Source organism: Cebidichthys violaceus, unplaced genomic scaffold, assembly GCF_023349555.1.
Source record: "Cebidichthys violaceus isolate CVI_PGR_0920_01 unplaced genomic scaffold, fCebVio1.0.p SCAF_14, whole genome shotgun sequence".
In the NCBI taxonomy this organism is placed as follows: Eukaryota; Metazoa; Chordata; class Actinopteri; order Perciformes; family Stichaeidae; genus Cebidichthys; species Cebidichthys violaceus.
In genome coordinates this window covers 15,033,712-15,044,745 of record NW_027176307.1, presented here as the reverse complement: position 1 = coordinate 15,044,745, position 11,034 = coordinate 15,033,712, and the positions used below count along the sequence as shown (strand labels likewise).

The window sequence follows — 11,034 nt, the reverse complement described above, 5'->3', positions numbered from 1 at the left end:
CAGTCCGCCGGGCGGCGCTGCTCTTCTTCTTTCTTTTTAAAGTGAGCCGATGTCTCTCTTCCTCCGTGAGGTGAAAGGACACAGAGCAGCGAGCTAACATGACAACATTAAGGCCGTTTACCTGCGATGATTTATTTAAATTCAACAATATGTGAGTGAGGTTTTGTCTGTTTTTTATCGTACAGGTGATGTTTACTGTCCGGCTGGTATAAACACGTCGTTTGCGCATCCTGTGTGTTTGGTGTACATCTGCTTCAGCAGGCTAACCAACATTAGCACAGAATGTTGTGCCAAACTCCCTTTAACAATAGAGATAGTTTGGTACTTCCGTTGTTATTAACACACTGATACTGATTCACTGCTCGAATTCAACATCGTGTGACTCGTTAGTGTCCTCTGGACTAATCGGCACACATTTAATCAGCTAACTAACTGTCCTTTAGTAAAATATATGTATTTTTGTTTAGCTAACTAATGCTAGTTAGCTATCCTAGCTAGAACGTGAGGGAGAAAATGTCCCTTAAATCATGTCTGGTGAGATAGGAGGAGAGGAGATATGGAGGAAGAGGAGGAGGATGAAGAAGAGGAGAGGAGTAGGGAAGAGGATGAAGAGGAAAATGAGGAGAGGAGGAGAGATGGGAGGGAGAGGGGAGGAGAAGGATGGGAGGAAGAAGAGATAAGAGGGAAGAGATATGGGAGAAGGAAGAGGGGAGGAGGAGAGGGAGAAGGGGAGGAGAGATAGGAGAGGAGGAGGAGAGAAGAGCATTGAATTCAAGCAGACAGATCCCGTTGAAGGTTTTAATAAACTTTGTGTTTTATTCAACAGTAACCTGGATCCTCTGACAGAAACCGTATCCTTCACTTCGAGATGACCGTTAGCTATAGCTCAACGTTGTCACGTCTTAAACTAGAACTACAAAGTCATTAATATGCAGCAGTCGTCTGTAGTTTCCTTTGACCGTTGACCTCCAGTATGGGATCCCGTTCTACCTCCAGTACCTGGCTCACTGGCCCGAGTACTTCATCGTGGCTGAGGCTCCTGGTGGTGAACTGATGGGCTACAGTACGTTTATCAAATACATATATAAATAATAAACTACAAATACTAATGCTATACTGGTCACAGCATTTTAAAGAAAGCATGGCTCTAGTTAATCATTCTCTGTAACACTTGCAGTCATGGGGAAGGCGGAGGGATCCGTGGCTCGGGAGGAGTGGCACGGTCACGTCACCGCTCTGTCCGTGGCCCCGGAGTTCAGGAGACTCGGCCTCGCTGCCAAACTCATGGAGATGCTGGAGGAGATCTCAGAGAGGTTAGTATACGACACGAAGTACATGAAGTACACGACGTACCATGAAGTACACGACACGAAGTACACGACATGAAGTACACGACATGAAGTACACGACACAAAGTACACGACGTGAAGTACACGGCATGAAGCACACGATGTACCATGAAGTACACAACGTTGTACCCAGAAGTACACAACCTAGTACCCAGAAGTACACGACGTAGTACACAACATAGTACCCAGAAGTACACAACATAGTACCCAGAAGTACACAACATAGTACCCAGAAGTACACGACTTATGCAGAAGCTGCTTATGTTTTGATGCTTTTACTCTGAAAATCTCCTGGTCCCGGTGTCCTGTAGGAAGGGCGGGTTCTTCGTGGACCTCTTCGTCCGCGTCTCCAACCAGGTGGCGGTGAACATGTACAAGCGTCTGGGCTACAGCGTCTACAGGACGGTTATCGAGTACTACTCGGCGAGCAACGGAGAGCCCGACGAAGACGCCTACGGTGAGACGTTCAGACCCAGAGTCCTCTGATCAGAACCGCTACTGAAGGAACACAATAACACAATACAAGAAAGCCTCTGTTGCATTTATAACAGCCAGCAGCAGAGGGCGCTGCTCCTCCACAACACGTGAATAAAGTGGCCTGTTTGTCTCCTCACTGCAGACATGAGGAAAGCTCTGTCCAGAGACGCTGAGAAGAAGTCCATCGTCCCTCTGCCTCATCCCGTCAGACCAGAGGACATCGAATAACAGCCGACGGTGGCTCTCTGCGTCCTCAGCATCATTATTAATATATAAATATATATATATATATATTATATAATGTTACAGGCACCTTGTACATACTCAGACTGTCAGAGAGCCACGCTGTACAAATATCAACTTTTCATTTCCTGTAAATTCTGTTTTCTTAAGAAAAGAAACACGACGAGTGAGTTTGATTTGATGTTTGTATAATAATGCAGAAGAACACGTCGTACAATAAAGACCGGTCATCAGCTGCTTCTTGCTTTTCTTAAAAAACAACAGAACAAAAAAAAACCAGATTGGTAGAAAAATGAACGTCTGAGCGGAGATCTACTCTTTATCTTCGTCTCCGCTCTTCCTCTCCTCCTCTTTCTTCCCTCCATCATCATCATCACTGTCACTGCTGCTGCTGTCTTCATCGTCTCGATCGTCGTCCTTCGTCTTCTCCTCCTTTTCTGTTTCAGTCTCAGCGGTTCTTTCCGAGTCGTTCTCAGGAGGAGCTGCCGGTTCGTCCGAGGACGGCAGCGGCGACGTCTCCTCGACCGCCTCGGGAGATTTCTCTGGACTTCTCTCGCCCTCGTCTTTGTCGTTGTCTTCGCCGCCTTCGTTGTCTTCGCCGCCTTCGTTGTCTTCGCCGCCTTCGTTGTCTTCGCCGTCTTCGTCCACCATCTGCTGCCTCTTCCACATCTTAGCCATGGCCAGCAGTTTGAGGTTGGGCTGGTTGGCGGCGTCCTCTGGGAAGATGTAGTCGTAGTACTCCTCCCAGCCGGCGTCCGACTGAAAGAACCGGGACAAGAGGCCGAGGTTAACGCCCGACAACGATTCATTTAATAACTTAAAATATGACTGGATTATTTGATAGTTTAACTCAAAGTATAGAACATGATCTAGTCCGGTTCTTACCCCGTCCTCGGCCGTCAGCTTCCTCCTCTTCTTCACCTTGTCGGGCATCAGCTTCCTCACTCTCTCCATCGAGCTCTCGGAGCCAAACTCCCTCTCAAAGTCCCTCCAGGACTCCAGCAGCATCAGGCGCTCCTCCTTCTCCTCGCAGCTCCTCATGCCCTTGTTGGCCTCCTCGAAGATCTGCCGGCACTTCTGCAGCCGGTCGGGCCCGTCGATGGACAGCTCGTACTTAGCGTAGCTGATCCAGACCTGAGGAGGAGGAGGAGGGTAAGAGGTCAGAGGTCACGGTCTCACAGTGGACGCTCGGTTGGTTGATTAGGTATGCGTTAGGGGCGGGGCTAGACGGTGATTGACAGGTCTCACCTTGACGTGTTGGGTGCGCTGCAGCAGCCGTTTGTAAAGGTTCCTGGTGTTTTCAAACTCCTCCTGCTCGATCTCAAAGTCAATGTAGGACTTCCACAGCACCTGGAAACACACACACACACACACACACACACACACACACACACACACACACACACACACACACACACACACACACACACACACACACACACACACACACACACACACACGTTGAATATTTGAGATTTCTTTACTCCACATCCCTTAAATAAAACCTGAAACGTTACCTCCGGCATGTCCAGTCGCGGCTGTCCGATGGCGAGTTCGAAGATGGCGCGCGCCCTCTCCCCGTCTCCCAGGATGGTCTCCAGCTCGGAGAACTTGATCCAGGTGGTGCAGTTCTCCGGACTGAACTCCAGGTACTTCTCGTACAGCTTCCTGCAGCGGTCGAACTCTCGCAGCTGCAGCTCCAGCTCGATGTAGCCCTTCAGCAGCTTGTTCTTCGGGCATTTACCGATCGCCGTGCCCTGAGGAAGAGAAACCACGACGCCGCTCACTCTTCACAACGACACTGCTAAAGCTCGACTCTGCATTTACATAAAGGGGAATGTATCAGAGGATATGAACCTCTGATGAGACCTTTACTTTGACTAAACGTTAGGGATATATTCTAGAAAGGCTCACCATGACCCTTCTGGCTCCCTGAAGGTTCTTCTGCCGGATCTCAAACTGAGCGTAGAGCAGCCAGATCTTGGCGAACGTGAACTGAAACGAAAAAAAAACACAAGACGATCATAATCTTTAGACTTTAAACTGACTTCACAGTGAGACAAACGAGAGACTCAGAGAAAAGAGCTCAAATCTGAATTACCTTTTTATGTGGGATGAGGTCCAGAGAGGCCTGGTACACCTGCCTGGTTCTCTCTGGATCCTGAATAAAGAAAAGGTTTTAGACACAATGATCTCAGCGGATTGTTTGTTGTGCATTGAGATGTTTATGAGGAAACTTCTATTCAGTAACACTGACCAGCTCTTTGGAACCACCTACAATCAATATCTACTTTATCGTTATTAAACAAACATATTAAAAGGACTTTAATTAACGTTTTTTTCCATGGATGTTATTGTAATGTATGTAAACGTAAACTTCTTTTCCATGAACAGGAAGTAACTTTTTATCCATGAACAGGAAGTAACTTCCATTTTTTCAAGTATGACCATGTTCATCTAACAATGGGAGATATTTTTATAAGTCATCTTCGGCTTCTAACCTCTACCGCACAATTTTACTAAACAAAAAGATTTTGACCGTGTTTTTATTTGCGTGTATTTGTGCGAATAAATAAATATTGAATCCCTTTTTTTCATTTGACTTTTCTAACTCCTTTGCAGGACTCCTTCCTCCTCGGCCTGTTGAAGTGAAGGGTGAGGATGAGGAGCAGCGAGTGAACCCACCTTCACCTCCAGCTCTTCGTACAGAGCGTAGTTGATCCACAGGTAGATGTATCTCTTCCAGTGTCTCTTCTCCTGGATGGGGGGGATGTTGGCGATGGCCCTCTCGTAAACCTCTCGGACCGTGTCGGGGTCGGCGTCGTTCTCCACCAGGCGGAGGTAATCGAACCACGCGTCGTAGTTGTGAGGGTTCGCCTGACGGGGAAGACGTCAGTGGTGAGGACAGGAAGTAACGTTTTCCTTCAACAGGAAGTATTTTCAGTGAACAGGAAGTAACTTATTTTCCTTGAACAGGAAGTAACGTCTTCCTTGAACAGGAGGTAACTTTTTCCTTGAACAGGAAGTAATGTTTTCCCAACAAGAAGTCCCCCCCCCCTCCCCGGTCACAGAGACTGAACAGGAAAGTATCTCATATTCAGGTCGACATGGTATATTTAAAAATGACTTCATGACTCGATGTTAGAAATCTGAATATTCATGCGAATCAAAGATGAAGCGCTGGAAAGCTCCTGAATCATTTTGTATATTGTGATCATATTGCTTTTCCACATTCATTACCTTGACTTCCTCCTCATACTGGAACCTTCGTTTGCTGACGATGACGTCCTCGATTCCCCTCCGGTCTCCGAACTTCTTCTCGAACATGGTGTAGAACTTGAAGAGCTCCTGTGCCTGGTGCTTAGGGATCCGGTCCAGAGCGTACTTGTAGATCACCCGAACACGTTCGAACTGAAAAGGGACAAAAGATACAAACCGTTTTTAATATTCCAGCTCAACAAGAAAGGGAAAGACTTGGATTCATCAGGTGGGTTTGGTTTAGTGCATCACAAACCTCTTTCTGCGTCTCCTCAAACTTGGCGAAGGCCACAAAGAGGTTTTCGTCCACGTGGTCCTCTCCGAAGAACTCCACCGACCTCTCGTACACCTTCCTGCTGTGAGCGATGTAGCCATGCTTCTCTTCAAAACGAGCGTACTTGATCCAGTTCTTCACCTCGGGGTGAACGATGACGAGTACGGCGGAGTTAAGGTTGTATTACACCACAAACAAATAGCATTTTATGATCAAGTCTTTAAAGCAAAAAACACCAAATATTCTCTGGTTCCAGTTTCTCTAATGTGAGGATCGACTGACTGTCGTCATCACTTCACACCCACAAAAAGAAGGATATATCGCTCATAGATGGTGCGGCCTTTGTCCACCTCCTTGTAGCGCAGCTCAAAGTTGATGTAGGAGTGCCAGGCCTGCTCGTCGGGCTCCCACTCCATCCAGCGCTCGAACGCCTGCCTGCAGCCGGCCACGTTCCCCAGCATCTCCTCCATGTAGGTGTACTTGTACCTTTAACAGGACGCAAAGTCAAAACGTGAATAAATAATTCCACAGTTTACCGTTAACCATCAGAGTGTAAATAAAGTTTAACGTTAACCATCAGAGTGTCAATAAAGTTTAACGTTAACCATCAGAGTGTCAATACAGTTTAACGTTAACCATCAGAGTGTCAATAAAGTTTAACGTTAACCATCAGAGTAAATAAAGTTTATCCTCCCTCCCTCCCCCTCCTTTCCTCTCGCTTCCTTCCTTCCTCCTCATCCTCTCGCTTCCTTCCTTCTCTCTCCTCCTCCCTTCCTTCCTCTCCTCCTTCTCGCTTCCTTTCTTCTCCTCTTCCTCCTCGCTTCCTTCCTTCCTCCTCTCTTCCTCCTCCCTCTCCCTCTCTCCTCCTTCCCTCCTCCACTCTCCTAGCTTCCTTTCTTCTCCTCCTCCTCCTCCTCCCTCTTCCTCCTCCTCTTCCTCCTCACTTCCTTACTCCTCCCTCCCTCTCCTCCTCCTCCTCCTCTCTCTCCTCCACCCTCTCCTCCTCCTCCTGTGTTTCTAGTCTCTGATCATGTTTCTTTGTAAACAACCAATCAGAGGAGAGCTAGTAACGTTAGCAGCACCGCTAACGGCTAACTAACGGAGGTTCACTTCAGTTACGTCATGATGCCTTCAGGCTCTGCTCCGTGAACACGAGTACTGGCTGAAGGTAGATTATAACGTTATCGTGATGTGTTCACATGTAATCTGTAAAATGTAGTTCAGGTGATAAACTGTGAATGTGACATGAAGCACAAGCGGCGTCATCCGTACCAGAACTGGTTGACTCGAGGGAGGATGGTGATGGCTCGGTCCCAGATGTTGCGGGCGTGGTTCACCTGCCGGCTCTTCATCTCCATCTCGGCGTACTTCAGCCACAGCGTGATGTTGCGGTGATCGACGTCCAGCGCTCGCTCGTAAATGGACCGGGCCCTAAAAACAAACAAACAAAGAGAGGAAGCAGCGATGAGGGGAACTCTACACAGAGACGAGCGTGGGAATGTTACGGAGGAAAATCATCTCGTGGATGAATACCTGTGGATCTCCTTCAGGCTTTCCTCCCATTGTGCGTATTTGATCCAGTTACTGATGACAGTCCGATTCTTTCTGATGTTGTCTTCAAACCCCTGAAAGAAAAACAGTTTGATAAAAAGTTAGAATACAAGTATAATCACACTAATAATGATCCTTCCCTCTTACACAAATCATTTTGCAATTGCAAAAATAGAGACTCTCAACTGCTTTGGTCAGATTTGCCACTTTCTTCACATTTAAAATCGAAACAAATTCCGTCAGCGGAGGACATGAGAGGCAGCCGCTCACCTTCCTCTTCTTGAGCTTGTAGTCGTTGAGCTCCTCCTCGTCGGTGATCTTCTGTTTCGGCGGCGGCGGCAGCAGCTCGAGCTCCCTCTCTTTGGCTTCTCTCAGCAGCTGCTCGGCGGTGATCTGAACCTCTGCGGGAGCTTTGTTCTTCACCTGCGGCAACGAGAAGAAGTGCTTCAACGAGAGTTCTCCGCGCCTTGATGCCGACTGATTTGTTTTTAGCTCGTAATATAATAATCTATTTATCAAGCTGTTCGTTTGAGTCAACGCAAGAACGGGAATTTAACAGATTACTCCTCCACTTCCTACTACTGGATGCACACTGAACAAAAACATAAACGCATCACGTCTGTTCTTACTTTTGCTTTGCACACAAAATAAGGCTATATGCTGATTGGTCACAATAAGAGCCCGCTGCGGAGGTGTGCAGACAGTAGCAGACGCTTCACTTCAACTTATGATCAGTGGGAGCAACAACAACAACAACAACAACAAGGTTTATATTTGTGTTGAGTGCAGCCAGCTAAGCGTTCCATCTTTTAGGTGTTTATGAATGTTGTAAATGTGTTCGTGTGAGACTTGATTAGATGACTTTGGAGAGGAGATAATACACTTTGTTTGCGATGAATTAATGTGCAATTCAAGGTGTTATGTACACTTGCTTGGATATATATAAGGTGCCTTATGAATCCATGTGGACCTGGCACTTGTTTGTGCATGAAACAAACTATGTAAGTTAGTGTGCAGCCAATTCAGCTTACCTTGTTTTACATATTCCTAAAATATTGTGTTTGTGTGGGCTTCAAAAGGAGAGGCAAGCATTTAGAAACGTGTTTAAAATGAGTTTCCAGAGAGGAGACTAGCCTACGAATGCAGACAACAACAACAACAGGAAGCCCTGACTTGATGAAAGTATCAGAGTGTAAACACAGTAAAACCCCAAACATGTATAACCACAATGTCATACAACCCTCAGCTAGCTTACAAAAGGACAGGAAGCTAACGTTAGCGGTTGACGAGCTCGTGCGGTTTACGCCAGACTGACGTCACCACTCTAAAAACAATAATTAAAATGTATATTCTTACACGAGATTACAGATATAAACGACCTGCACGTGGTCAAACAGCAAACATGAGCACTAATAGCGCTAGCTGTCTGTTAGCATTTAGCTTAGCCGAAGTAAAAAGTTTCTTCTACTGGAGCTTTTATTTCTTTTTATTTTCCTTACCTTCGCCACCTTCGGTATCCGCTGTTTACCTGCCGCGGTGGACGCCATGTTTGCAAAAACGTACGTTACCAAACTTACTTAAAAAAACGTTACGACGACGACAACACAACTAGAAACACAGTCGACGAAACGTTTTCAAGCGCCAGCCGCCATGACAGTACCCAGCATGCATTGCGAATTCTTCTTCCGTTACTGTGGTTACGGAGTTTGTTTGAGCTACTTAGCAGTTAGCTAAAGGCTGCAGCGAGCCGCCATGACAGTACCCAGCATGCATTGCGAATTCCCTACCGTTACTATGGTTAGTTTGTTTGAGCTAGTTAGCAGTTAGCTACGGCTGCTGCAGTTGTCCTAGTTAGCTTACAGGTGTTTGTTTTTATTTTTAATTAAGCTAAAACCACTGCGTATCATTTCAGTTTTGTTTTAATAATTCTAACCACGAGCAATAATAGACAGTTAATATAAAAAAATAAGACTCACGTCATAGTTTATTGAAGGTGTAACTCGTGACAGGTGAGTAACTAATGTTAAACCAACACGTGACGAGGCTGTTGTTGTTGTAACTAAATATATATATATATATATATATATATATATATATATATATATATATATATATATATATATATATATATATATATATATATATATATATAGTTTGTTAAAGGTGTAACTTGTGAAGGTGGGTAACCCTGTATTGCATTAAATATATATATATATATATATATATATATATATATATATATATATATATATATATATATATATATATATACACACACACACACATACAGTATCACATTCTCCTGGCTGGCTAACATTTAGACTTAACTTCATCCATGCTTTAACTAGCTAAGCTAACTCATGTTAAACCAACATGTGTTGTTGTTGTTGTTGTGGAATGTAACTAAGTACATTTACTCAAATTCAAGGTACTTTTCAGAATCAGAACCGTTCATTTGCACATACAATGAACTTGACATGATGGAAGCATAACATTAAACAATCAATCAACACAGTGCAAACAAATAGAAACATGTTAAAATTCACAATAAAATACAAAATATATTGCACAAACAGATAACAGTACTTTAAACAAGTATAATGTAAGTGTACTGTAAAAGTGTCATGTGCATTTTTTTTTACCAACGTAAATCATCATGAGTACTTCTTCCACCACTGCTGCCGCGACAGAAGTAATAAAATAATAACACGACGTTCTGTTGACATCAGCCCAGGTGGAGATGAGGACCGTGACTTCAGCCGGGGGCCACGAGGAAGCTGTGACCGTCAGGAGGAGCGAGTCGGCGGATGCCCGCGGGATCGACGGCCTCATCGGCGCCTCGGCTCTTGCGGTTTTTGGACGGGTCAATATAATTCATCTTCTGTAAGACCAAACATTCCTTTGTTTAGTGTCTGAAGTACAGAGAGGTTATAGAGACGCACAGGAGGGCTCTGATCACTTCATCTGAAGTCTACGGACAACACACCATAACCAATGGAAGTTTTATTTAGTTATTTATTCAGCTTTTGTACCTTTAGTACATGTCATAGTTACATTATTGGAGAGGGATATCATTCATACTGTAGCCTACATATCAGAGTTATCCATTCATACTCCGTATTGGCTTATTATTTATTCTGTGTGTGCAGAATTTCACAGTATCACACGTCATATTTATGTATTTACAGCATGTGCACGTTTCTACTTTTTGCACTTCCTGCTTAGATTCCGATCTCCAGTTCTAGTGGTACATACAGTGTCTATAAAGTTGACTCCAATGGAATCTCCTCACTCTATACATTTTTATGATATTTATAATAAGATAAACTTCTAAAAACCATTCCTGCAGAGTACTCCACTCCTCCACTCTCCATCTGGATCCTTAGTTCATTGCAAATGAAAGAAATGTATTTCATCATATTTTAGTTTGAGAGGTCTTTATGGACTTTTGTGAAATCTCGTCTTGAGGGTGATCACAGTTGTGATTACCTACTTGTAGTACATTTTAAAGTAAGTGTTGTTATCTCCTCTCGACACGATTGTCCGGTTCCAGAGAGAAAGCCAATCTGGCCGTGACTCTGGCCAATGAGCAGGATGACATCGTGGGCCACGCTTCCTTCTTCGACCACCCCATCGGGGACGTGGTGGATCAGACTCAATGGGAACCGTTCCTGCAGAAACACTTCAGCGCTGAAACATGCACAGTCGGTACCATTCATGAATTCAGACGACACCGATGCTGCAGTTGTTCTTATGGTTAATGCTGTTCATGTGTGTTTTAATTGTACGGGATCACATGGTGTCTTTGGCCTCGTCTGATATGCTCATGCTAATATTTGGTGTTTGAAGTAAAGCTGCTTTTTTAGATCAAGTGAAATGAAA

The 11,034-nt window shown here is 44.8% G+C and overlaps 3 protein-coding genes across 3 annotated transcripts in view; 2 read left to right on the top strand and 1 right to left on the bottom strand.

Annotated features, from left to right (window-relative positions):
• Positions 1-53: 53 nt before the first annotated feature.
• On the top strand, positions 54-2,305 carry naa20 (N-alpha-acetyltransferase 20, NatB catalytic subunit). The gene is made up of 6 exons (XM_068709098.1): positions 54-151; positions 827-851; positions 973-1,063; positions 1,178-1,313; positions 1,661-1,806; positions 1,969-2,305. The coding sequence occupies exons 1-6, from the start codon at positions 99-101 to the stop codon at positions 2,052-2,054; spliced, it is 537 nt and encodes a 178-aa protein (XP_068565199.1). The 5' UTR covers positions 54-98; the 3' UTR covers positions 2,055-2,305.
• On the bottom strand, positions 2,241-8,839 carry crnkl1 (crooked neck pre-mRNA splicing factor 1). Its single transcript, XM_068709096.1, has 14 exons — positions 8,652-8,839; positions 7,423-7,575; positions 7,135-7,226; positions 6,874-7,032; positions 5,921-6,087; positions 5,584-5,762; positions 5,310-5,480; positions 4,755-4,946; positions 4,171-4,230; positions 3,984-4,064; positions 3,587-3,826; positions 3,318-3,419; positions 2,955-3,203; positions 2,241-2,828 (listed from the first exon to the last, which is right to left on the bottom strand). The coding sequence occupies exons 1-14, from the start codon at positions 8,697-8,699 to the stop codon at positions 2,382-2,384; spliced, it is 2,340 nt and encodes a 779-aa protein (XP_068565197.1). The 5' UTR covers positions 8,700-8,839; the 3' UTR covers positions 2,241-2,381.
• A 174-nt stretch (positions 8,840-9,013) lies between these two features.
• Positions 9,014-11,034, top strand: part of cfap61 (cilia and flagella associated protein 61) — a 4,169-nt gene continuing 2,148 nt past the window's right edge. Inside the window, exons 1-3 of the mRNA XM_068709237.1 lie at positions 9,014-9,161; positions 9,882-10,035; positions 10,706-10,856. Of these exons, the coding sequence (XP_068565338.1) occupies positions 9,893-10,035; positions 10,706-10,856 (294 nt within the window). The 5' untranslated portion in view covers positions 9,014-9,161; positions 9,882-9,892. The remainder of the gene's footprint in view (positions 9,162-9,881; positions 10,036-10,705; positions 10,857-11,034) is intronic.

What these genes read in the sequence shown, in the direction of transcription:
- naa20 (XM_068709098.1), top strand. Translation starts at nt 99, where the DNA reads ATGACAACATTAAGGCCGTTTACCTGCGATGATTTATTTAAATTCAAC. An exon ending in TGGATCCTCTGACAGAAACC is followed by an intron (nt 852 to 972) that starts GTATCCTTCACT and finishes GTTGACCTCCAG; the next exon opens with TATGGGATCCCGTTCTACCT. An exon ending in GCCCGACGAAGACGCCTACG is followed by an intron (nt 1,807 to 1,968) that starts GTGAGACGTTCA and finishes TCCTCACTGCAG; the next exon opens with ACATGAGGAAAGCTCTGTCC.
- crnkl1 (XM_068709096.1), bottom strand. Translation starts at nt 8,699, where the DNA reads ATGGCGTCCACCGCGGCAGGTAAACAGCGGATACCGAAGGTGGCGAAG. An exon ending in TTGAGGAGACGCAGAAAGAG is followed by an intron (nt 5,481 to 5,583) that starts GTTTGTGATGCA and finishes GTCCCTTTTCAG; the next exon opens with TTCGAACGTGTTCGGGTGAT. An exon ending in AGCGCACCCAACACGTCAAG is followed by an intron (nt 3,204 to 3,317) that starts GTGAGACCTGTC and finishes CCTCCTCCTCAG; the next exon opens with GTCTGGATCAGCTACGCTAA.